Source organism: Myotis yumanensis, unplaced genomic scaffold (genome assembly GCF_028538775.1).
Source record: "Myotis yumanensis isolate MYYU_CA2020_CCGP unplaced genomic scaffold, mMyoYum1.0.hap1 SCAF_4, whole genome shotgun sequence".
In the NCBI taxonomy this organism is placed as follows: Eukaryota; Metazoa; Chordata; class Mammalia; order Chiroptera; family Vespertilionidae; genus Myotis; species Myotis yumanensis.
In genome coordinates this window covers 29,206,468-29,231,711 of record NW_027223755.1, presented here as the reverse complement: position 1 = coordinate 29,231,711, position 25,244 = coordinate 29,206,468, and the positions used below count along the sequence as shown (strand labels likewise).

At 50.0% G+C, this 25,244-nt stretch overlaps 1 protein-coding gene across 1 annotated transcript in view; it reads left to right on the top strand.

Annotated features, from left to right (window-relative positions):
* The window catches only part of AHRR (aryl hydrocarbon receptor repressor), a 60,696-nt gene that overhangs the window by 11,420 nt on the left and 24,032 nt on the right, over positions 1-25,244 (top strand). Inside the window, exon 3 of the mRNA XM_070411446.1 lies at positions 13,804-13,910. Within this exon, the coding sequence (XP_070267547.1) occupies positions 13,804-13,910 (107 nt within the window). The remainder of the gene's footprint in view (positions 1-13,803; positions 13,911-25,244) is intronic.

Genomic DNA, 25,244 nt, shown 5'->3' with positions numbered 1-25,244 from the left:
CAAAATCTGGAGATTCTTCCCGTTGTGACAGCACTGTCCCCCCATTCTTCACGTGCCCTGTGGTTGAAACTGTCCTCCTGTCCCTGTGATTCTTTGTGCTCAGCCTCTGTCACCCAATTCCACACACGTCTGTCCTGCAGCCCTGACCGGATGGCCCTGGTTCCCTAGGCACCTGGGCTGGATGGGTCTGCTTCACCCCCATGGCAGGTGGGCAGATCCAGAAGCTTTTCAGCCCTGCCCGTGTCACCTGGAATCTCACTGTAGTTGGCACCTGTTGTCTCGGGGCCTCAGCCAGAATTCAGACCGAAAGAGTTCTGCATTAGCAACCTGTGATAACGCAAGTAAGCAGAAGAGCCATAGTCCCGCCCCTGGCATTCAGGGTCTAGCAGAGATGTAACTAGTCAGTCCTCCTGCTTACCAGTATAAGAGCCCCAAATACAAGAAAATATCTGAAACCTTTGAAAATATGTTGATGAGCCAGCGTAACATTAAGGAATACTCAGAGAACAAGCTAAGTGAAGCTGAGAACCCAAGGAGAACGTCATTAAAGAGGATTGTGAAGGAAGGGAATTCCAGGTGGTGGATCTGAGATGCAAGGAGGAAGGAAGATCAGAAGGTACTGACTGTGGGTACATCAGGCCCCAATTATATGAAGCAACACCACTAATACATTGGAAGAGCAAAGAGAAACAAATTCCAGCCATGAGAGCATATATATTTGGAGCAGGAGATTTGTGTTACTCCCACAATTCTTGTATTAATTACCTTTGGAGGTTGATTAGCTAATTATAAAATTTCCATGATAATCATCAAGACAAGAGAAATAGGATTCAACTTTCAAACTAGTGGAGAGAGAAAAGTGGAATGAGAAATGTAATCAACCAAAAGAAAGGACAAGAAAGGAGAAAAAAAAAAAGATATGAAAAGGGTGGAGCGAATAGAAAGCACAAAATTCCAAGCATGTTACTAACTACAACATGCCAACTAGCAGCCGGGGTTATAATGGTGGACAGCTATGTGTGTTCACAGAGGCCACAGGATAGGGCAGTGAGAGGGTAGAGAGATCCTAACCAGAAGAAATCTGATGAAACCACATTAATGTCAAAAAATCAATTTTGGGGTAACAAACATTACTGGAAATCATGTGTCCTTACATAATGATTAGAACGTTCATTTCATCAAGCAGATAAAATAATTTTAAATTTGTGTGCTTTTAATAACCTAACCTCAAAAATCAAAACAAAAATCAACAGAACTATAAGGAAGAATAATACATGAATTCATCATCAGAAAGAAAGAGGTTAAATAATTCTCTCAGTATTTAATAGATCAAATAAATAAAAATCAGTAAAGATTATAGGCTATTTGAACAATGCAAAAAAGGCTTAATTTAATGGGTATACATTAACCACTATAGTCTGAAACTACAGAATTTACATCTTTTCAAGCCCACATGGAACTTGTAAATGTATTGAAAACAGATTGGTAAATAAAGCAAGTCCCAATAAATTTCAACAGACAAAATCAATAATACATGGTAAGGCCTCAATGCAATTATGCTAGCAATCAATAATGAAAAGATGACTTGAAAACCCTCATATTTGGAAATTAACACTCTTGCAAGTAACTCATAGTTCAAAGAAGAAAATGTGGAATTTAGAAAATATTTACAAATCAAAATGTGTGGGATACAACTAACACAATACTTAGAAATAAATAACTTTAAGTGTTTATATAAAAGAAGGCTGAAATTTTATGGCCTAAGCATTCAGTTTAGTAGTTTTGATTTTAGAAAAGCATAACAAACAAAAAGAGATTCAAAGAAAACAAATAATAAAGAAGATGTTCGTGAAATAGAAAAGAAACATACAATAGAGTTATTTTGCAAAGATCTGGTGAGACTGATGAAGGAGGAAAGAGAAAGTGTCAAGAATGTTGAAGGGACACAATGGTAAAAGATGGAAATATTTCAAAGATACTTTGAAGCTACTATGAACAAATTCATGCCAATAAATTTGAAAACATAAATGAGTAAATTCCTAGAAATACAGCTTATTAAAATTGATTGAAGAATAAAAACCTTAATAGTCATATGACCATTAAAGAAGCCAAATCAGTTATAAATCTTCCACAAAGATAATCTAAGCCCAAATAGTTTTAAAGCAATTTCCACCAAATACTAAAGGAAAAATAATTTCACTTTATACTGAATCCTGTGGTGTTGAGTTGGAGTTGCAGGTATTGATGTGAAATCATGGATTTTGACATATGTGGATATAGACATAAATTTGTGTGTATAAAATGTCAGTGTGTTCTAGCTCTGTCCACTGAGGAGGTCTGGGAGCAGTGACACCAGTTTCAGTGAGCACAACTCACATTCAGACCTTGGTATATAGACACCATTCATTAAAAGGAACAAGGGTGCTTTTTTTGTTGTTGTTTGTTTGTTTGTCTCCTTCCGGAGTTGGGGCAGGGAAAGTACAAGAGAAGCTTAGAACATTCAGGCCAGAAAGCAAGGCTGTGTTCGGATTGTCATGGGGATGTCATGGGACACAGAGCCATCAGAAGGGGCTGCACTGGCCACATCTGGGCCAATTTCAACATTAACAGGAGGAAGGATAATGGATTCAACCCAGTGAATAAAATAGGATTCCATAGTCCACACTGATCAGAGAAAGCTCCTCCTTACAGTAAACTGCTGACTAATAGACAGGAGACAGGATTCTAGACAGAGGACTGTAAGTAGAAGAGGTGAATTATAAACTCACCATTTGGTAACCATTGTAGTAACAATTCAGGCAAGAACCATCAACAGTGCTAAAATTAGTGCTTCAAGTGGGATGAGAAGTGGGATTTTCGTAGTCTTGGGCTATCTCCCAACAATATACAAATGAATTACAAAAGTAAAAAACTTAGAGTGGAGAAACCCAGCACACACTGTCCTAAGTGATCAAATTTGACCCCACCAATAAAGGAATAGCTGGCATCGTGCATGAGAAGAGCACACGGCCACTTCTGCCATATTTCTACTGAAGGTGAATAATCATGAGGAAACACCCAACAAACCCAAACTGAGAGGCAGTCTGAAAAATAACTTGCTATAATGTTTCAAGTCAAGGTCATGGAAGTCAAGGATGGATCAAGGATGGACTTTAGATGGATGGGAACAGAGCGAGGGTGGGGGGGACAGCAGCCCAGACCCCAGGCTAAAGGGATGTTAGTGGAACAGTATATAAAACTGGAAGGCGTCTCCAGGAAAGGATATTTGGGGTGCTTTGTACTATTCTGAAAACTTGCCTGTCAGTCCAACCTTGTCTCAAAACATAAACAAACAAAAGAAGAAACAAAGAAAACCGCACAACCGAACATTTGCTCTGCGGTGTGAATGGTGGAGCTCCTGGTGAGGTGTGGGGAGAGCGAGTCCTTCCCGGAGGGTGGGAGGCTGGCGGTGGCGGCATGTGGGGCAGCGCTGGCCGCAGCAGCTGTCAGGGAGCACGGTGCGCTTGTGTTTGCGAGGAAGTCACGTTTGGACCTTTTAGGATAGCTTCTGGCATTTTCAGGCGCCCAATCTTTTTGTAAAGAGAAGTTTGAGAATAGCCAGCGCTTTCCTCACAGCCACCAGAGCCACCAACCATCTCACAAATGAGCAGTGGTGGGTGGTCAAGCGGGAGCAGGCTAGTGGGTAGCTGTGGCCGTGAGGACTGGGTGTAGCCCGGGCAAGACGGGGTGCCATGGAGCGCGAAGATGGGCCCCCGCCTCGGATGGGGGTGCTCTCCTGACAACCCAGACACTTGTAGTTTTCTTACAGCCACGGCCCTGCTGGTCCCTCTGCTCCTCCAGATTGATTTGTGAGGAAGTTGAAGGTGATGATGACTGACAGGCCAACTTCAAGTCAGAGTTATTTGCAAATCTGGGTAACTGGAGGCTTAGCTTCCAGTTTTTACTCTATGAACCTACTATGACTTTACTATAAATTCATGACTCATGCAGGAAGCAGAGGCTCTCTGACAGCTGAGCTGGGCACTCCTCTAAACTCCAGGGCGCCGGCCTGGGGGTGAACGGCTCTGAGACTGCTGTCCGCTGGGGCTGCCACTGAGGACGCTGTGTGGGGCTGCCCCTCCAGGGCTCTGTCCTGTCTGAACTCCAACCAGGACTCCCTGACTATCGCGCTGTGAGGTCCTGGGTCCTGGCTCATGCGCCTCGTCTTCACACCTGCACATTGTGCAGTTACTAATTGAATAAATATTTGAATTTTTAAAAGCATCAGGACACCTTTTTCCTTTTTGTTTTGTTTTGCAAAATGTTTCTTGAACCCTCGGCTTGACACTGGTGCACTTTCCTTCCGATGTATTGAAACTTAACAAAAACACCCAAATAGTTGGCTTCTTCCAGGTTTTATGCCATGAACAAATACGGACCTGCAATGCATAGAAATATCATTCCTTTTCTTTTTCTTCCCAAAGAGCTGTTCTTGGTTGCACTTAGCCCTGTGGCATGGGGATTGCAGGGAGAGTGTGTTTGCGCTGCAGGACCTGTGACCAAGTTTCCACGGAGCCCCCGTGGGCTCCACGGAGGAGTGGCCTCAGAAAGTGGTTAGCAGTGCAGCCTCTTGACCGGAGAAGCCAGCCTCACTGACCGCTGCTCCGCACCATCACTGGCTCTGAGGAGATGCGTTTTGGTGGTTCTTTGAGCCACATCGCAGTGTGAAATGTCTAAAGCTTGCTGGTGCATTTCAGAAAACATGGGGGTTCTATATATGCATAACCCACAGACACAGACACGTGTGGTGAGGGCCAGAGGGAAGGAGGGCAGAGGCTAGGAGGAGGTGGCCAAGGTGGGAGTAGGGAGAGGGGGAACAGGGACATCTGTAATAGTGTCAACTATAAAAATAACGTAAAAAAGGGAAAGAAATAAAAAGAAAATATGGAAGTTCTTTCTATAGGAAGTTAACAACTTGATGCATAAACATCTTGGAATGTGCTTTCATTTCCTAAATACATGAAAGGCACATGTTTATTTATACTCCTGATGAGTTTTCTTGTCTAAGGGAACTTGGGGCTTTGAGTGGCAGCTTTAATCCCTTCTCCCCTCAAGCTGTACCACTAAAGAGGGTGGACAGGCATTTGGGAGAACGGACACCACACCAAACCCCACATGCTAGGACCCTCTCCCCACATGTGTGCCACACTCTGTTAAAGCATGTCCGCACCATGTGTGGAAAGCTTCCTCACCAGGAGTCATTCTCCCACTCATTGTCTTAACCCAAAGCAGGACATTTGCATGCTCCGTGTTCACACACACACACACACACACAGCATTCACACACACAGCATTCACACACAAAGACACACAGAGCATTCACACACACCCAGCATTCACACACTTAGTGTTCACACTGTGTTCAAACATAGCTTTTATACACACACATCCAGAGTGTTCACACTCAGCGTTCACACACATGGCATTCACACCCAGCATTCACACACAGTACTCACAAACACAGCATACACACAGTGTTCAGACACAAAGCATCCATACAGACTCACAGTACTCACAAACAGCATTCACACAGAACTTTCACACATACGCACAGAGTTCCCCTAGGCCAGCCGTGGGCAAACTACGGCCCTCGTGCTGGATCCGGCCCGTTTGAAATGAATAAAACTAAAAAAAAAGAGACCGTACCCTTTTATGTAATGATGTTTACTTTGAATTTATATTAGTTCACACAAACACTCCATCCATGCTTTTGTTCCGGCCCTCCGGTCCAGTTTAAGAACCCATTGTGGCCCTCGAGTCAAAAAGTTTGCCCACCCCTGCCCTAGGCCCTGCTGGTTACTCCCCCTTCTGTGGTCCCTCCCTTCTGTTTTTTGTTTGTCTGTTTTTTACCTATTGGGAGGGGCACTGCCTAGGGAGGGGGCGCCTGCTAGACAGTGGGGAGGCCAGTGGGCTTGCCCCCTCACCTTGCCCCCCTGTGTTGCTCTGAGGGTGTCCTCCAGACCAGGCTGCAGCCAGGTGAAATGGGCATAGAGGAGAGGGGTCACTATTTTTCCTCCAGAAACTCCCCATCCACCTGCAACCTGGGGCAGACGGTGGAGCCTGCAGGTGAAGTGCCTGCAGAGAATGCCCTTTCATCAGGCGGGTGAGGTCCCCACAGATCCACAGAGGGAGCTCTTGGGTAGAGGAGAGCTGGTGAGAGGCCCATCCTTCCCGGGACAGCACATCCTCAAGTCCTCACTCTGGGGGAGAGGACAGGGGAGAGGACAGATGCAGCTCTGTGATGCTCTGAGCTCCCCTAGACGCACAGGGGGCAGCCTGGACAGCATTCTGCTCCCTCTCACCCGGTGTCACGTGTTTTCTGGGAGGGCTGGGGCTCTCTGGAATCCTCATCATCCTGGCCCCTCCCCAGACACTCACCCAGGCCGACTAACCACGTGTGCTGGACCCGCCTGCTTTGCAGGCTAAAGTGTGTGTGTCCCTTGCCTGTTTGTAGCCGTGTGCGCACAGCAGGCTGCCCAAAGCCACTATGATCCTTCCAGACCGCCGGGCGCCCTCGGTCTCTCCTCGTGCACATTGAGGTGAAGGCTGCCTTTACTCGTTTCCTGTCACCCATCTGAGCGCTCGATTGTTGGTGGGGACTCCACCTCCTTGGGGTGATTGAGAGAAAGCTGTGCTTGTCCGGGTCTCCCGCACAGAGACCCTGTGGGTGGTATCTAGAGCCCGGCAGGTGTCCGACACTGAGCACCAGCTGCTTGGAGTGACAGGAAGGATCAATTGTCTGCACCCCAGGTGCAGGCAACACAATCTGTGCAGAAGGTAACTGAGGCCAGGAGCTTCCTCCTCAAATACAGTTTGTAGCCATCAAGAAACCTAAGTACATGTACACTTCATGTCCCTCTTCCAAGGCAAAGCGAGGAGTTTATCTTTTAGTTCTCAGAAAGTGAAGACCGAAGGAATTCGTGCAACTGTGAGGTGGGGGCCACTAATGTGATGTCAGTGAAGGTGCCTGTGTAGACACAGGAAGGATGGGGAGCAGAGATCAGAAGTGGAGCATCCCCTCCCTGCAACTCCACCCCCTCCTCCCACCTCCCACAGAGTACCGCCCCCCCCCCTTTGCATTTATTTGCCTCTCTCCCACCCTTGGAGCACTGATTCTCCTCACTGCCCAACCCCTCCAGCACCTTCACTTTCTTCCTCCTCTGGTGTGCCCTCCCTCCCTTGAAGCACCTGTCCTCTCTCCCTGCATCTACCCTTTCTCCCTCCCTCCCCTGGCTCACCTGTCCTCTCCCAGAACCTTCCCTCCCTCCCTCCCCTGGCTCACCTGTCCTCTCTCCCAGAACCTTCCCTCCCTCCCTCCCCTGGCTCACCTGTCCTCTCTCCCAGAACCTTCCCTCCCTCCCTCCCCTGGCTCACCTGTCCTCTCTCCCAGAACCTTCCCTCCCTCTCTCCCTCCCCTGGCTCACCTGTTCTCTCTCCCAGAACCTTCCCTCCCTCCCTCCCCTGGCTCACCTGTTCTCTCTCCCAGAACCCTCCCTCCCTCTCTCCCTCCCCTGGCTCACCTGTCCTCTCTCCCAGAACCTTCCCTCCCTCCCTCCCCTGGCTCACCTGTCCTCTCCCAGAACCTTCCCTCCCTCCCTCCCCTGGCTCACCTGTCCTCTCTCCCAGAACCCTCCCTCCCTCTCTCCCTCCCCTGGCTCACCTGTTCTCTCTCCCAGAACCTTCCCTCCCTCTCTCCCTCCCCTGGCTCACCTGTTCTCTCTCCCAGAACCTTCCCTCCCTCCCTCACCCAGAGCACCCACCATCTGCTCTCCCTGCCAGGCCCTGGTCATTTACTCCCCTGGGTCTGGTTGCACTGCACTGGTTAGACTCACAAACATGCTGGCACTTATGGAGAGAGCGAGTATCCGGAGAGGTGAGCTGGGGCTTTCAGGTCACCTGTCAACTCCTGGACTCATGTACCCTCGGGGCCCCTGGAGAGGCCTCACCACAGTCACCAAGAAGGGGCAGCACACTCCCACTGTCCTGGCCCAAGGTTCGCCCCCCACTCCCCCACGTTCCAGTTTCTTAGCTGCACAAAGGGGACAGGCCACCTGCAGTGCACCTGGTGAGTGGCCCTTGTGCATGGGCTGCCAGGGACCCTGCCCTGCATGATGTGTGGCCATGTGGTCACGATCTGGATACTTTGGTAACTACCCATCTTAGTCAACACAGGCTGCCCCAGACATGGCGGCTTGTAGACAACAGACACTGGTGTCACATCCTGGAGCTGGACGGCCGAGCCCAGCGTGCCCACATGGCCGGGTTCTGGGAAAACCTATTCCAGTAGCAGATGCTGCCTTCTCTCTGTCCTCACAGGCAGGAGAGGCAGGGAGCTCTGTGGTCTCTTCTTATAGGGGCACCAATCACATTCATGGAGTGCCACCCTCATGGCTCAGTCATCTCCCAAAGCCCCACCTCCAAATACAACTTGGGGTTAGGTTTCAACACATGAACTTTGGGGGGAACACACATTCAGTCAATAGCGCCACCTTGCCGAAACCGGTTTGGCTCAGTGGATAGAGCGTCGGCCTGCGGACTCAAGGGTCCCAGGTTCGATTCCGGTCAAGGGCATGTACCTGGGTTGCCGGCATATCCCCAGTGGGAGATGTGCAGGAGGCAGTTGATTGATGTTTCTCTCTCATCGATGTTTCTAGCTCTCTATCTCTCTCCCTTCCTCTCTGTAAAAATTCAATAAAAAAAAAAAAATAGCGTCACCTTACTGTGGAGTGAGCCGCAATCAGGTGTAGAAGCAGAACAGGAAGGTGTTTATGGGGCCCCTGCTGCCCAGGCTGCAAAAGGCACATTAGGTGTGTGGCCTTGTTGGACCCTGTCTTACAGGGGGTCCTGGGAAGCTGCTCTAAGCTGTGCACATCCCTGTGCTGAGCACAACTCCGAGGGGGCCCAGCTGGAAGTTAGCTTCCAATGAGATGGACCGAAGTGGGGCCATGGCCATGCCAGCTGCCTGCAGAGGGACACTAGGAGGTGTGGAGGTGGGCTCTGACCTCTGAGGGGCTGGGGCAGGAGGCTGAGCCCCAGGGGCCAGCAAGCTGCTGGGCCAGGGCTGGAGGAAGAAATAGCCTGATGACACCTGCTGTGGGTGCCACCCCAAGCGTGGAGGTCAGGTCACAGCAGCAGCCTTGGGGCTCTGACTTGATGTTGAAATAGTGCCAGGTTTTACTGGGCATGTGTTCCATTCAAAGCAGGGACTGGGGTGTGGACATGGACCAGTCCTTGCTAGGAACTGCAGCTGGTGAGAATCGGGTTTTCAGCCCAGCCTCCTGTGGGAGCCCTGGGCGACAGGAGTCCTGTACTCCAACGCATAGACAGCCCCTTGCATTCCACATTCAGTGCATCCCACATCCTGGGCTCATCTGTCCGGGACCCACCTGTCATGGACTCACTTATGCTGCACCCAACTGTCTGTCCACTAAGAAGCTGGCTTCACCTGAGCTGGGAGCAAAGAGGCTTCCACCTTCCAGGCATCACAGCACTGTCCACAGGCAGAGCGGGGGGTCTCCCGACTTCCGCCAGGAGCACTTGGCACCTCTCACTGGCCAGACTCAGGCACTGGTGGGGGGTCTGGGCCCCCGTGGCACATGGTTCAGCTCAGGTCACACCTTGCCCTGAGTCTCCTCTGTGCAAAGGAAAGGAAGGTCTCTGAGCAAGCAGGGTGGGGGCTATGGGGCGGGGGCCAGCAGGCAGGGTGCAGTCAGCCCCAGTCTGAGCCTCAAAGGGAAGCCCCTACCCGACCCTGCGAGGGTACATACAGAGATGTCCACTATCTCCAGGATAATTCTTCAAATTCTCTCTGTTCCAAAGGAAACTTTCCAGGGATGCAATAAATCAATGAAATGAGAGAAAGGCTGGTTCCAGTTAATTCTGCAGCCAGCTGGGGGACAGCATGGACAGGGCAGTGAGAATCTCAAGTGTGGCTGCAGTCCTGGGGCTATGGAGACTTCGTGGGGAAGGATACAGTGGGGCCAGACTCTGCAGGGTCAGGCAGTTGCGCGAGCCTGTGCCCCCTTCAATTCTGGGAGTGGACAGCCCTGGCCCCTGCCACGTGGCCCGGAGCTGCCTGACACACAGGAAGCCCAATGCTCCAGGCTCTGCCCGGGCTGAGATCGGCTTCTGTGGCGCCCCCCTCACTGCCCTTCAGAGGCCAGGCACTGGGCACTTCGATGGCTGTCCCACAGGGAGGTCTTTGCACCCTGGATCTTGGGGTACTGCTCATCCCTGGAACATCGCCTCCTCACCACCTGCTCCACAAGCTGGGCCTTGGAAAGGGGGTGCACAGTGACTCTCCACACTTTCACCAGCTCCCTGAAGAGACACCCCAACCTGCTCCCTACCAGCCCTCCTCCCTGACCCATTACCTCGGGCAGTCGGCACAGATGGAACCTGGATGTGGGCTTGCCCTCCTCATACAGGAGTGGGAGGCTGGGCACGGAGTGTGGGACCCTCCGGGGTGTGCCCAGCAGTGGGGCTGGGGTCTGTCAGCCGGCACCCCTGCCCACAGCCCCACCTGCTCAGCTCCCCTCCCAGGTCAGACCCTCAGATCAGCCTAGGGAGAGGGCTGACTCAGGAGAGAAGCCCCGAGATGGAGTAGACCCAGGGTGACCAGGCAGTGCTGAGGCCAGGAGCTGCTGGGAGGGGGCCTGGGGGTGCCTGCAGGGGGTGGGGGTGAGGGCTGCTCCCCACAACCCATTTGCTGTCACCCCCTTCACCCCCTGGTAATGGGAATGACCTGACTCAGAGCCCTTGGGCCCCTGTGACCCCCCACCCCCACCCCCATTGGCATTAGCCAGCATCCTGGGCACCCCTGAACTGGGGGACCCGGGAAGTGAGGGGCTGGCCCTGTCAGACCAGGGATTGGGGAAAGCTGCCCCCTGCGCATTACAGTCGCATTCGGTTTCTTTCTGTCTTGCCTCAGGCCTGGGGGTGGGGGTGGCGGCTCTGCTCGCACGCGAGGCCCTGGCCAGGGTCCAGGCTGCTGTCACTGCGCTGAGGCCCCATCGCGTGACAGGACCCGAGGAGGCCGCTGGGTGTGGCCCGGAATGTGGCTGCGGAGGAGGGAAGTGGGGGTGCCCGCGCGCGCAGGGAGGGGGGCCCCCCGCGGTGCGGGGGCGGGGAGGGGGCTGTGTCCAGGTGCAGAGATGTGCGGAGGAGGGAAGTGGGGGTGCCTGCTGCGCAGCGGGGAGTGGGGAGGGGGACGAGATGCTGAGGGGGTGGTATCCTGGTGGGGGCAGTGCGGGGAAGAGATGTGGGGGAATACGATGTGTGGGGGGAGAAGGGGCGGTGTCCAAGTGTAGAGAGATGCGGGGTCAGGGAGAAATTAGCAGTTGGGGCACCCCCCCACACACTTTTGGCCCCCCGAGTGGGCTGCAGCCCCTGTGCACCTGGGAGTGAGCTGTGCACGCTGCAGTGAGGGGCAGGGTCCCCGCTGGGTGAAGGGGTCAGCGGCGGCATCCGCGATGACGTCACCGCCTGGGGTCCACCCCCAGCCTTGCAGCTGTGGGAGTCAGCATCCCCCTCCCCCGCGGCTGCTGGCGAGAGAGTAGAAGGGCAGGGACAGTCCAGCCCCAACCTCCCTTCCCTCAATTCAAGGGAGGTGCTGGGGAGGGATGGGGGCAAGGAGCTGACGAGCTAGGGAGAGGGTGGTGGCGAGCTGGCAAAGGAGTTTGCAGAACGGGAGGTCTTGGTGGTCTGGGTCTGTAGCCTGTGACCTGGGTGCACTGAGGTGGGGGTCCTGCCAACCCCAGCATCACTCCTGGCGCCAAATCCTCCCAGGCACTGTGGGCTCCTTCCCCAGCCCCCGACTCCAGCCCCAAGCTCTAATTGGTAGGACTATCTGGGTGGGCTGGGAAGTCAGGCCTGGTGGTAGGGGCTGCCTGGAGGGGTGGGGGTGGGGAGAGATGGGGGAGGGTAGACCTCCTTGTCTTATTCCCACACCAACTTCTCCTTGATCTTTCTTGCGTCTGTGTCTATAGAACACACACTGACTGAGCCTTCTGAGACCTGGAGGTCCCTTCAGGGGAAGGGCTGCTCCTGGGTCTCTCTTGGGGAGCAGAGAGCCTTCCGACTTCTGAACCTGCATTGAGAAGCAGGGTGCACACCAGAGGGGATTAAAAACAATCTCCTTTAATGTCTCAGAGCTCAGCGTGTCTGCCGTGTGGGAACTTGGTTGCTGAGAGGGTGGCTGGTAGCAGACAGCCTCAGCGTATTTGTCGGGGACCCCCTGGACCACCTCCCCCCAGGGGTGACTGCTCATGTCTCCAGGAATACACCCGCCTTCTGGGAGGAAATGGGTTCCCTTCTTTTTGTATTCAGTGCAGTGACATGGGTTAGTGTGCATTAGCAGTGGGAGAGGAGGCTGATGGCACAGCTTCTGAGAGGGCGGGATGGCACAAGGTGGCCAAGAGGTGCCCATCCTCCCAAGGGCCGCCTCCCTGTGTTGAGCTCTCTGCCCTGAGGGCACTCTGGTCAGCACCGGAGGATTTAATGAAGGGGCCCAGCATGGCCTCTGTGGGATGGGGGGCTGCTGACCCAGGGGTAACCTGGTGTGTGTCCACTCTGTGGGGAGGAGGGTCAGACACCGTGTCTCAAGCTGGAGCTCACATTCGGGCCCCGCTGCGCTGTGGGTCCGGGGGCCTGAACCCCCTCAGAGCAGATGCTGCCCACCTCTCTCTAACAGGGGTGAGGAGGTGTCTGTGGGGAGCAGGCCCTGTGTCTGAGTGGGGCTCCGTGGGAAGGTGAGGGCAGAGCCTTGGTTTCCCTCACAATCGATGGATGAAGCTGCCTGAGTAAGAAAGCAGCACAGACCAGCGCATCCTGGAGCAAAAGTTCAGCACAACCTGCTGGTTCTGAAAGAGAAAATACTGGAGATTTAAGTGCCCGCACTTACGTTTTATCCCAAGACCAGAGCAAGTGCTAGGGCTCCGCCTCCGGGCCCCTGGCCCTCAGTTGCAGTGACATCACCCGTAGCTTCAGTTTGCAAATCCCAGAAATGAGGGGAAGCTGTGAGGCACTGCCCCACCCGCCCTCTACGGAAGTGAGGCCCTGAGTTCCAGACTGCATCCCTCTACTCGCCCGTCCTCTTGGCTCCGGGGTCCTCCCATAACTGCTGGGTGACAAGGTGGATGCTGAGCCTGCAGTGGAAGGTCCCTAACCAGCTCCTGGGAGCAGGGAGCTGGACATCTGTCTGTCTGTCTGTCTGAACTCTTCCCTCCAAAGTGGAGATGGAGCCAACCTGGGGAGGGGGTGGGAATGTGGGGATGGGAGAAGCATGAGGGTCCCGCCAGCGTCACAGGGCAGGGTGGCAACGTGAGGGCCAGCAGCTTCCCGGACTGGAGCAATCAGTGCAGGAATGGATGCCTGTGGGGTGTGGGCGGCTCCACACAAGTTTCCTTGAAGCCAGTGAGGCTCTGAGTGGTTTGTAGGAGGTGGGTAGAGAGCAGTTTCTGGGGAGCAGAGTTAGGGGGGGTCCTCAGGTTAAGCCCAGCCGAGATGTCCTGATCTCCCAAATGTGAGCTAGTTGTTCCCACCTGGTTGCCCTGGTCAGATATCCTGGTTCCTCCTGCCCTGTCCTCTTCCCTGGGAGGCCGAGCTGCCCCAGTGCGCCCTGGCGGCCATGGGTCAGTGTGGGACTGAAGAGGGTGGCCGTGAGGAACAGTGGGGTGAAGAATGGAGAAATGCAACTTAACAAAAGCTTGCAACTAGGCCCGGGGCCCGGGGAGGGTGCTAACGTGCTCTGTTTCTGTCTGACAGCCGTGCAGGAGAAGTGCCCGCGCCAGCCAGTGGCTGGTGCCCCCTCGCCAGGAGAGAGTGGTCCTTGTGGAGGGTCGGCCGTGCTGGAGGGAAGGCTCCTGCTGGAGGTGAGCTCCCTTAACCCCTTGATCACACGCAAGGTCATAGTGCAGGCCTCTCCCTAGGGCCCTGAGGCTGTGACCGTTTCCAATGAACTAGAGTTAAGGCTCTGAGGCGTCTCTGTGGATGGAGCCCCAGGATCTCCTGGGAGCAGCACACATCTGGGGGCTCAGGTGCTCCAGGTGAGTGCTGGACAGAGACGACCAGCCATGGCCGGGCGTCAGATCTGAAAGCCATTTTCATTCTGCCTTCTCTGGTTTTACTTATCCATGGGAGAACCTAATAAAATAATAAGCAGGATTTTTTTTTCCTTTCAAATTAAGGACAGGAAATTGTGTATTAAGCTTCCTGAGGTCTGGCAGGTGCGTCTGCCTGGTCCATTTATTGATATTACACGCTGATGGCGAGGGCCGGGCCGGCCCTTTCTTCTGAGATGGACACCGCCCTCCGTGATTCTGGGGTGTTTCCCTGGCCCTGCCATGTGGGCCTTTCCATGCAGGATGGGAGAGCCATGCTGTTTCTTAGGAGATATAATGCTGAGGAGTTTTCTGGGTTGTGTCAGATCAGTGTTTCACAGAGTGAGGGTGTTGCTGCCTCGCTGGGGCCAAGGACTCTGAGCTCCCCAGGCCCTGGCTTGTCCTTCCTCAGCAGGGGACTGGGAGGAGGCAGCCGTCCCTCCATGGGAGGGTGTGGGGGGACACAGGGAGAGAAGCCCATGGCAGGCGGCCCCATAACCAGCAGCCAAGGTGCTCCTGAAGCTCCAGCTGCTTCCCCGGGAGGAGCTGGGCTCACGTGTCCCCCCAGAGTGTCCACTTCAGACCCCGATGTCCAGAGCAGAACTGGTTCTTACGCCCCAGACCCATGTGGTGGGCGGTTCCGTCCCCCAGGTGAAGCCTCCTCGACTCCTCTCCTCCCACATTCGGTTCATCTGTTAGGTCAGTGATGGCGAACCTATGACACGCGTGTCAGAGGTGACACGCGAATTCATTTTTTTGGTTGATTTTTCTTTGTTAAGTGGCATTTAAGTATATAAAATAAATATCAAAAATATAAATCTTTGTTTTACTATGGTTGCAAATATCAAAAAGTTTCTATATGTGACACGGCACCAGCGTTAAGTTAGGGTTTTCCAAAATGCTGACACGCTGAGCTCAAAAGGTTCGCCATCACTGTGTTAGGTGATGGCTGAAGGGCAGAGATGGTGAACTGCTGGTGCCATTTAAGCCGGGTCCAGTACCCCTTCTCTAAACGCTGGCAGCAGCTTCGCTCCAGGCGCTTCTTCTGCACCCCAACCTGCTCCGTGGCAACCAGAACAGGCAGAGCCTGAAAGAAGACCCCGGCCCTGCTCCCCGCCTGATGCCAGGCTCCTGGAATGACCTCCGTGGTTCCTGCGGCTCCTCCCCGGGGGGGGGGGGGGGGGGGGGGGCGGGGGGCGGGGGGGGGCAGCCTTGCAAGGGAGGATAGATGGTCCCCTGGGCTCGGCCCTCCCACAGAGACAGGTGGCTGACCATGGCCAGCCTGGGGTGGCCTCACTGACCAGAACAGCGCCAGGCCACCTGGGGGCTGCGTGTGTGAAGTGGGGACACCAGGTGAGGCCCCACCCTCAGGCTCACTCAGCCCCTCAACCCTCCTCCTCTGTCCCCAGCTCTTCAGCCCATCTTCCCTCAGTGCTTTTCTGGGTCCCCCTGGCAGCTTCCCTGAGAAGTCTCATAAGTTCTTTAAGGATCAGCTGTCTAACCGGCTTGATCCTCATGGTCCCCACAGGAACCACATGGCCCCCAGGACCCCATGCTCCCCCCTGCAACATCTCTGCCCTATTGAAGGGTTTGGGTGTGCTCTCATGAGGATCAATGAGCTTATAAATTATTTCCTTTTTTAAAAATAAAAATATGTGAGGAAGTACATTCTTGCCGTCTAGTTTGCTGGGTCCGTGGGTGTTTGGGGGACTCCCGTCCTAGAGGGAGTGTGGGTTTCATTTCAGGTCTGTCTGGAACAGAGCGTGGGTCCAGCCTCAGCGTGTGTGTGTGTGTGGGGGGGGGGGGGGGGGGGGGATGTCATGCTCTCGGTGGAGGAAATGCTTCCATACTTCAGTTTTTATCAGGTTTTCAGGAAGCAAATTCTTAAATATTATTTTTCCTTAAAAAACTTTTGTCAGTGCTATAGTAAAATTGGAGCTGGAATTGTGGCAGTTTGGATTTTATTCTTGGCAAAGATAATTGGCATTACATTTTTATGATTCATGTTCAAAGTTAAGATAATAAAATCTTAATCATAAAATCTTTTGAAAACTTTTGTTCTGAGCTATAAATACAGGAGCTTATGCACAAAGTGCCCAGCCTCCCTGGTGGAGCTCAGGGGACAATTTCACATATGTTCACACATGTCCTCACCACCAACCCTCGTCCTGCTTCTCTGCTGGGTTTGCAGAGAGCAGCACCCCAGAGGCTGTCTTGTGCATTGCCACCTCCCTGCACCCCCCCCGCGCCCCCCCCCCCCTGTGGTTCTTCTCTGGGGGCTCGGTCTTCCCTGGAGGCCTCAGGGCCTCTGACTGAGCCTGAAGCCCAGGAACTAAGGACCAGGCCTGACTCCTGAGTGCCCACAAGCTCCCTCAGGGGCTGGGAAGTGGGGAAGGCAGAGCTCAGCCCCATTATCTGCCACTGATTTTCTGAGTTCTGCCCAGTGTGTGTGGATGTTTTTGGAGCTACCCTCCTGGGTGGGACGTCTTCCTTGGAAAAGGCTGAGGGGTCGGGTCCACTGCCCATCTGCTCAGGGTACTGCAGGCTGTCCTGGTGCCCATCCTGCCCGCTGGCCACCAGCCAGGTCGGAATAGTGCTCTCTACGCCGCATTTGAGAGCATGAGATCTCTAAATGTTCTTGAAGCCTCATTCATTCTGCCGCCTCTTGTTTATGGTTCTCTGTGGCCCACAGGAAGTTTCTGGGAGCTTCCTTTGGTTGCCGTCAGGGAGGTTATGTGGTGAGTGTCCTCTTTCACCTGCTGATTCTCAAACTTTGGGTGAGAGACTCTTCATGAAGTTTAAAAGTATTCCCAAACAGAGCAAAAGAAGCAGATTAAGCAACAATAACAAGAAAATCCCAGCTTTTATTTCTAATCTTCAATTTCTCGAAGACAGACCAGAAAAAAGGAAGAGGTTTATGGCAGGGCATTAATTCATAAAAAAAAAATTCATAAAAATATTAGAGCTGGCGCAGACTTTAGAGTGCCTGTGGTCTAATGCCTGTTATTTCAAGATGAAGAAACCAGGGTTTGCAGCTGTTAGGGGCTGGTCCAGGGTCCCCGTTGAGGCTGGGGCTGGAGCTGGACTCAGACCCGTGTTTCTTTGTCTGAGTTTAGTGGCTCTTGGGCCCAGTGGCTCCAAGCCCTTAGCTCCCCTGGGAACCCAGGAGAGACAGACAGACAGGCAGACAGACAGAGCTGCCACCCAGTGAGCACTTTGGCACAGGCGCTGCGTATGGCCTGGGGCTGGGAGCTTGGTGGGAAGAGGAAACCAGGAGCGGATGTGGTGGGATAGAGGGTCCTGGACGTGCGCGCACACACACACACACACACACACATTAGATGTGAATAGAGCAACGCTGTGAGCTTTGAGCAGGGTCAGAGTGCCTCCGTTTTCATTTCTACTTGTAAGGTGGGCTGCAAGGCCATTGTGTTTAGTGCGGAAATGATCATGTTCGCAGGAACTGTGAACTTGGGCCTGGGGGTGGAGTCAGATTGATGGTATGACTGCTTGACTCTGGCTGGAGTTCAAGTGCATTGTGGCTGCATGATACATTTTCTGAAATTTTTATTTTTAATTGAATTTACTGTGGTTACATTGGTTAATAAAATAGGTATCAAGTGTACAATTCTTATATATTCTATTGTGTATTCACCATCCAAAGTCTAGTTTCCTTCCATCACTATTTATCCCCCCTTTCCACTCTTCTACCTCCCCTTTTCCCTCTGGTAATCACCATACAGTCCTCTGTGTCTATGAGGTTGTTTTATGTTTTTTTTCATTTAATCCCTTCTCCAGTTTCACCCAGACCCTCTCCCCTCCGACAGCTGTCAGTCTGTTCTCTGTATCTCTGAGTCTGTTTCTATTTTGTTTATTTTGTTCATTAGATTCCACATATAAGTGAAATCATATGGTACTTGTCTTTCTCTGACTGGCTTATTTCACTTAGCATAATACTTTCTAGGTTCAGCCATGCTGTCAGGAAATGTAAGATTTCCTTCTTTTTCGTGGCTCAGTAGTATTCCATTGTGTAAATGTACCACAGCTTTTTTATCCACTTATCTACTGATGGGCACTGAGGTTGCTTCCAGACCTTGACTATTGTAAATAGTACTGCAATGAACAGAAGGGTGCATATATTCTTCTGAATCAGTGTTTTGGGTTTCTTTGGATATATTTTCAGAAGTGGAATCACTGGGTTATAAGGCAGTTCCATTTTTAATTTTTTGAGAAGCTCCATACTGTTTTCCACAGTGGCTGTACCAATCTGCATTCCCACCAACAATGCATGAGGGGTTCCCTTTTCTCCACATCCTCACCAACACTTCTCATTTGTGGATTTATTGATGATAGCCACACATTTTGACAGGTGTGAGGTGATATCTCATTGTGGTTTTAATTTGCATTTATCTGATGATTAGTGTCATTAAGCATCTTATCATATGTTTCTTGGCCATCTGTATGTCCTCTTTAGAGAAGTGTCTATTCAGGTCCTTTGCCCACTTTTTAAAATTGGATTATTTGCTTTTTTGGTGTTGAGTTGTTTAAGTTCTTTATACATTTTGGATATTATGTATTATTGGTGAGTATATTCTCCCACTCAGTCTTTAATCTTTCAACCTTAAGTATGATATTATCTTACATTTGTTTTATTGTGTTGTTTTGGTTTTTTGTAGCTATCTTATATCTGATTAAGAAATTTCCCTCTAATTCTTGTTTTCTGAGAGTTCTTATTATGAATGAATGTTAACGTTTGTCAAAGGCGTTTTCTGCATCTATCGAGATGAGCATGGTATTTCTTCTGTTAATATTATAAATTCTGTTGTCTGATTTTCACATGTTGAGTCCACCTTGCATGCTCAAGATAAATCTTATTGCTGGATTACATTTGCTTATATTTTGTGGGAATACTTGTGTTTACATTCATGAGAAATATTTTTGTACTTTTCTTTCTTGTAATGTCTTTGTCTGGTTTTGCTATGGTAATGCAGGCTTCAAATTAGTTGAGAGTATGCCCTTCTCTTCTCTTTTCTGGAAGAGACTGTGTAGAATTGGTATTATTTCTTCCTGAAGTGTTTGATGAAATTCATCAGTGAAAACAACTGGAATGGAAGTTGTTTTTGTAAAAAATATATATATCTTTATTGATTTCAGAGAGGAAGGAGAGGGATAGAGAGTTAGAAACATCGATGATGAGAGAGAAACATTAATCAGCTGCCTCCTGCACACTCCCTCCTGGGGATGTGCCCACAACTGAGGTACATGCCCTTGACCGGAATCGAACCTGGGACCTTTCAGTCCGCAGGCCGGCGCTCTATCCACTGAGCCAAACGGGTTAGGGCTGGAAGATTTTTGTAAAGATGAATTCAACTTCTTTAATAGATATAGGACTGTTCAGGTTAACTATTCTAGTGTGAATTTCAGTAGTTAGGGTCTTTCAGCAAATTGGTCCATTTCACCTATTTTATTGAATTTGCAGATACAGAGTTAGTTGTCCATGGTTTTCCCATATTGTTCTTGTAATGCCTATAGTTTCTATAGTGGTGTCTCCTCTTTTATTCCATTGATAATATATATCTTCTTTAAATTTTTCTTAATCAGTTAGATTAGAGGTTTACCAGTTTTTATTTTTTTTAAAGATAAAAGTATTGGTTTCATTGATAGTTGCTATGGACTGAATAATTATATGCCCCCCCCCCCCCCCCAAAAAAAAGAAAATTCATATGCGGAGATCTAATCCCCAATATGATAGTGTTTAGATGTGGGGCCTTTGGAAGGTGACTAGGTAATGAGGATGGAGCTCTCATCAATGGGATTAGTACTCATATAAAAGAGGCCCCAGAGAGATCTCTTCCCCTTCTGCCATGTGATGTTACAGCAAAAAAAGACAGTCATTGATGAATCAGGAAGTGGGCCCTCATTAGACACTGTCATTGGGCGAGGTATTCTGTAAACCTGAGTTACATCCAGTTGGTTGATAATGTTCTAATCTTGTATATCCTTGTTGATTTTCTATCTAGTCTCAACCTTAAAGACAAGGGTTAACCTTTTCCAGTATAATTGTGGATTTTTAAACTTCTCTTAGTTCTATCAGTTTTTGCTTTATGTAGTTTGAAGTTGTGTTGGAGGGTACATACTCATTTAGGGTTATGTTGTCTTCATGAATTGACTGTTCTGTTGTTATCATTATGTAAAATGATTCTTTATTGTTGATAATTTTCCTTGTTCTAAAGTCTAGTTTGCCTGATACTAATATAGCCACTCTGCCTTTTTTTTTTTTTACTAATGTTTGCTTGGCATATTTTACTCCACCTTCTTACTTTTAATCCATTTATGTTATATTTAAAGTGCATTTCTTTTTCTTTTTTTAAAACATTCATCTTATTATTTATTTAGATGTTAAATTCTTGCACTGGATTTTTACAGGTTGGTGAACACTGACAAGTTACTTCTCTCACAGAACTATAACCACACCTTCCCAGACAGTATAAATATATGGTTGAACTAACATTAATGCACATCACCGTTTTATCAATTACATAATAAAACAAATTATCACATATCCAAAAATTAAGTTACACATGTGTAACACTATCATATTGGGGATTAGATCTCCGCATATGAATTTTCTTTTATTGGCATATAAAATATTAAATGTCTGCTCAATTCATTAGCAGAAACCCACTTTTTTTTTTTTTTTTTTTTGCAAGAGAGGGTGGGTCCTAGCCAGTTTTGCTCAATGGATAGAGCATCAGTCTGTGAACTGAAGGGTCCCAGGTTCGATTCCGGTCAAGGGCACATGCCCAGGTTGCAGGCTCAATTCCCAGTAGGGGGCGTGCAGGAGGCAGTCAATGATTCTCTCTAATCATTGATGTTTCTATCTCTTTCTCCCTCTCCCTGCCTCTCTGAAATCAATAAAAATATATTTTTTTAATAGAGAGGGTGGGAAGAGGGACAAAACACACACTTCAAACAAAAATAAGTTGATCAACAACTTCAGAAAGTCTGAAAAACTCACAAGAATTTTTATGATTAAGAATTGTTTTTAATTGTTTTTATGATTAAGAATTGTTTGTTTTAATATCAAAGCATCTCTATCTTTAAAAAATATTTACTAAATTAAAGAGCATATTCTGTGTTCTGCACAAAACAAACGCCAAATTTTACTAAAAATACTTACTAGCTCCTCCCATTCTTTTCTCAGGCCCTCCCTGTAAGTCGCACCCCACGTGCAAACCTTAAAATTAATGTGAGGCTTTCTGTCTCGACCAGGGGTGGGCAAACTTTTTGACTCGAGGGCCACAATGGGTTCTTAAACTGGACTGGAGGGCCGGAACAAAAGCATGGATGGAGTGTTTGTGTGAACTAATATAAATTCAAAGTAAACATCATTACATAAAAGGGTACGGTCTTTTTTTTTTTTTTTAAGTTTTATTCATTTCAAACGGGCTGGATCTGGCCCACGGGCCGTAGTTTGCCCACGGCTGGTCTAGACACATTAAAGACATGTGCTTCTGTACAATGTAGATTTTCAAAAGTGCGGTTTTCCCCTAACAGCACAAGGTGAGATTTATAGAAAGACAAGACTTGGTATAAAAATGTTTTAGAAGTTGAGCAAACCTGTCGTATACTTGTATGAATGTGGGAGATGTGAACATAAGGGGAGCAGGCAAACATAGGCCCTACTTTCTGTGTTTGAAATGACTGAAAGGAAAAACCACATAAGGTCATGCGTGTTCAGAGTTCCTGGGATTGTTAGCTCTGTACGAAACTAAAAATATACACGTATTGTGCTGGACATTTGGGCACCTAATCTTTCTAAAGCTCTTATATTGATACGATTCTGGCACTGGAAATAGATTTAAACACATACCTCAATACTTAGTGATTTCAGGAAAAGTTCATTGGTACAAATGATAGACACATTTTAAATGCTGAACAGTAAGAATCTTTTGCTAAGTGTCAAAATAAGTTGATCATCACCCAAACATAGAGGTTGCTATTCTATCAAGCTTGTGGCCTGGGAAAACTGCCTTTCAATACTCCTAAGGAAGCTTCGTTAGACTTCTGCACCAAGCCGACATGTTGGCTAACTTGTATGACAAATGAGGTCCTGTCTTAAGTGCCACTTCCAAGGCAGTGGCATCGGGCACCTGTTTTATTGAATGCAACAGTTGTTGCTGTGGCCATTGGAGTCTTTGAAATGCAGCCACAGTTTAGGACGATACTTCACCATTGACTGGTTCCATAGGTTGCTCAGTGTCACATTCTATGGAAGCGCAGAGCAGGGATTGGCCCCCACTGCCCCTCTCCGTGGGACTCTGCAGGGCCCTGGGCTGAGAATGCCCTGCCCAAGGCGGCCCAGTGCGGGGCTGGTGGCAGGGCCAGGGGCCGTCCCACTGTCAGGAGAGATGAGGATCTCGAGTGGAGTGACCCCACCAGCCCTGCAGAATGCTCCCAGAGCTTCAGTGTCAAACCTCGAAGCCGAAGCGCCCGGGGAACTGGAATAGGCAGCTTCTGTCAGGCCTGCGATGCAGTCCCCAAGGCCTCCAGTTCCTGCTCAGACTGAACCGGGAAGGTGGCTGGGTGCCTGGCTGCCAGTTCTCAGGACTGAACCCTTATTGTAGAGGATTTCCTCTGAGCATCTCACATAGAGGAAATGGGACCTAGTTAGAAACCCATGGGCGACAGGCCTGAGTAATGACACCCAGAATGGAAGGCTGGATGGCGACCCATGGACAAGGGTCCTTCTGGGGACACCGCTGGGCAGGATGCTCCCCAGGAACCAAGGTCCATGCAGGCAGCTGGGTCTGGGTGCTGCAGTCCTGGCTCTTCAGGGAAAACAGCCATCACATAAAGTTTGGTGATGATGCTGATGAGGGTCCTGGGGTGAGAGGTGGGGGTGAGGGGCTGAGTGGGCACTTGAGTATGAGCGGGACTTGTCAGCAGATCAGGCTGAAGGTGCACATTTTCAAGGGAAAAGCTGTGAATTCAGGCAGTGTTCGTGATAGTTTCATAATTTCACAGAAAGTCCTTGAAAATCAAAGAGAAATAGCCATGGAGGTCACTGGGAACAGTGGTGAGCAGGGCCTGGACCCTGGACCCTGGACCCTGAACGCTGGGCACATACCTAGGTTGCAGGTTTGATCCCTGGCCTGGTTGCATGCATGCAGGAGGCAACCAATAGATGGGTCTCTCTCATGTTGATGTTTCTCTCTCTCTCTCTTCTACTTCTACTCTTTCCCTCCCTTCTACTCTTTCTAAAAATCAATGGAAAAAATATCCTCAGGGAAAAAAAAATATCCTCAGGTGAGGATTAATAAAAAAAAAAAAAAAAGATGTCATTAAGCTCCTCAGAGAGAACTGAAGGTCGACAAAATGAAAACTGGTTTCTGTAAAAGGGAATATTCAGAAACTTTAAAAAAAGAGAGAGAGATCAACAATTAAAAGCATGAGAGCAAAACTTAGAAATATGTAGGAGGGTCAGAAATTAAAGTTGAGCCTGGCCAGTGTGGTTCAGTGGTTGAGCATCAACCTGTGAACCAGGAGGTCATGGTTCGATTCCCAGTCAGGGCACATGCCCGGGATGTAGGCTCGATCCCCAGTGTGGGGCGTGTGGGAGGCAGCTGATCAAAGATTCTCTCTCATTATTGATGTTTCTATCTCCCTCTCCCTCCCTCTCTGAAATCAATAAAAACATGTTTTTTTAAAAAGAAAGAAATTAAATTTGAAGGAGTCTTTCTAAGAGTAAAAGAAAAGTAGGGAAGAAGGGGAGGAGAAAGTCAGGCAGACTGCCAGACCCCACAAGACCTGAGTAATCTGTTCCAGAAAGATCAGAGGGAAGGAAACGGGCAAGGAAGCAACCAGAAGGCTTCCCAGAACCGAGGACCGAGTTTCCGGCCCATAGGTCCCACTGGGTGACTAGCACAATGGCTGAAAGGACGAGGGTGTTCGCCTTTGTGAAATCCTACACCTGGGACAACGGGAAGCCCTCTGTGCTCCCAGAGAGAGGAGCAGGTTCAGGACGCGTCCATGGGCCGCTGGAGGCTGGACCGCCAGGAGGACTTGCCTACAAAGCGCTGGAGGGAGTGCTTTCTCACCTGGGACCTGCACACACCTGTTCCTTCGTCTGAGAGGAGGTGGCATCAGGACAGCTTCAGACATCCCTCCTCCGCAGGGCCTCTCAGGAGGAGGGTCTCTCCACCAGAAGCAGGGTGACGAGGAGGGGAGGGGGGCAGGCTTCCAGGAGACGGTGGACAGGACACCTACAGAGGGAAGGCTTTACTCCACCCGGGGAAGATTTGGGGGGGCAAGTTAGGGACCGTGTAAATAAGGCAATACACAGGCATTTGTTAACTCCAGGCCCAAAGATTGTCGAAGGACAGTGAACTGTTCAACATGCATCCGTCTGGCTCAGCCGAGAAGAGTCTGTGATAACACAAACACTGCACCTCAATTTAAGCAAAATTATGACACAGCTAAATTAGGACGGGGAGGGGAAGCGAGCGTGCGAGCGTGTATGGTGGGCAGGTACACGTGGCAGCTAGCCAACTGTGACGTCTGAACCCTGGGAAATGGAGAGCAAGCTGTTATGTAAGCCAGCAGCTCAGCAAGCTGAGGTCTGTCTCTCCACCCCCCCCCCCCCCCCCCCCCGCCCCCCAGCCCCACCACCGCAGGGCAGGAGCTTCAAGCCACAGCTCCAAGGAGCGGAAGCTGTGGGGCAGGGTCAGGCACGGACTGCTAATTTCAACAGGCGTGGGGTGCCCCATGCCTCTTTTTTTTTTTTTTTTTGTCCCAGGCATCTTAGAGCTTACACATTTGACTTTAACCCTTTTGTTACGAGATTGTCCACAGCTTTCTCTGGGTTCCTTGCCGCTTGATACATCTTTTGCATTCTTTTCCTTTCAGCTCTTCTTCTCTGTCTGAGTCTGCCTCTTGCAGATGAACAGGAGGCACCCTTCCCCCAAACGTTCTCCCAGTGGTTATTTTAACCTATTTGTACTTCTTGTAATCACTCTAATTTGTGGGCTGATTTCTGTCATCATATTTCCTATTTCCCATTTATTGTCCTTTCATTAGTTTCCTTTTCTCTCTCTAGCTCCTCAT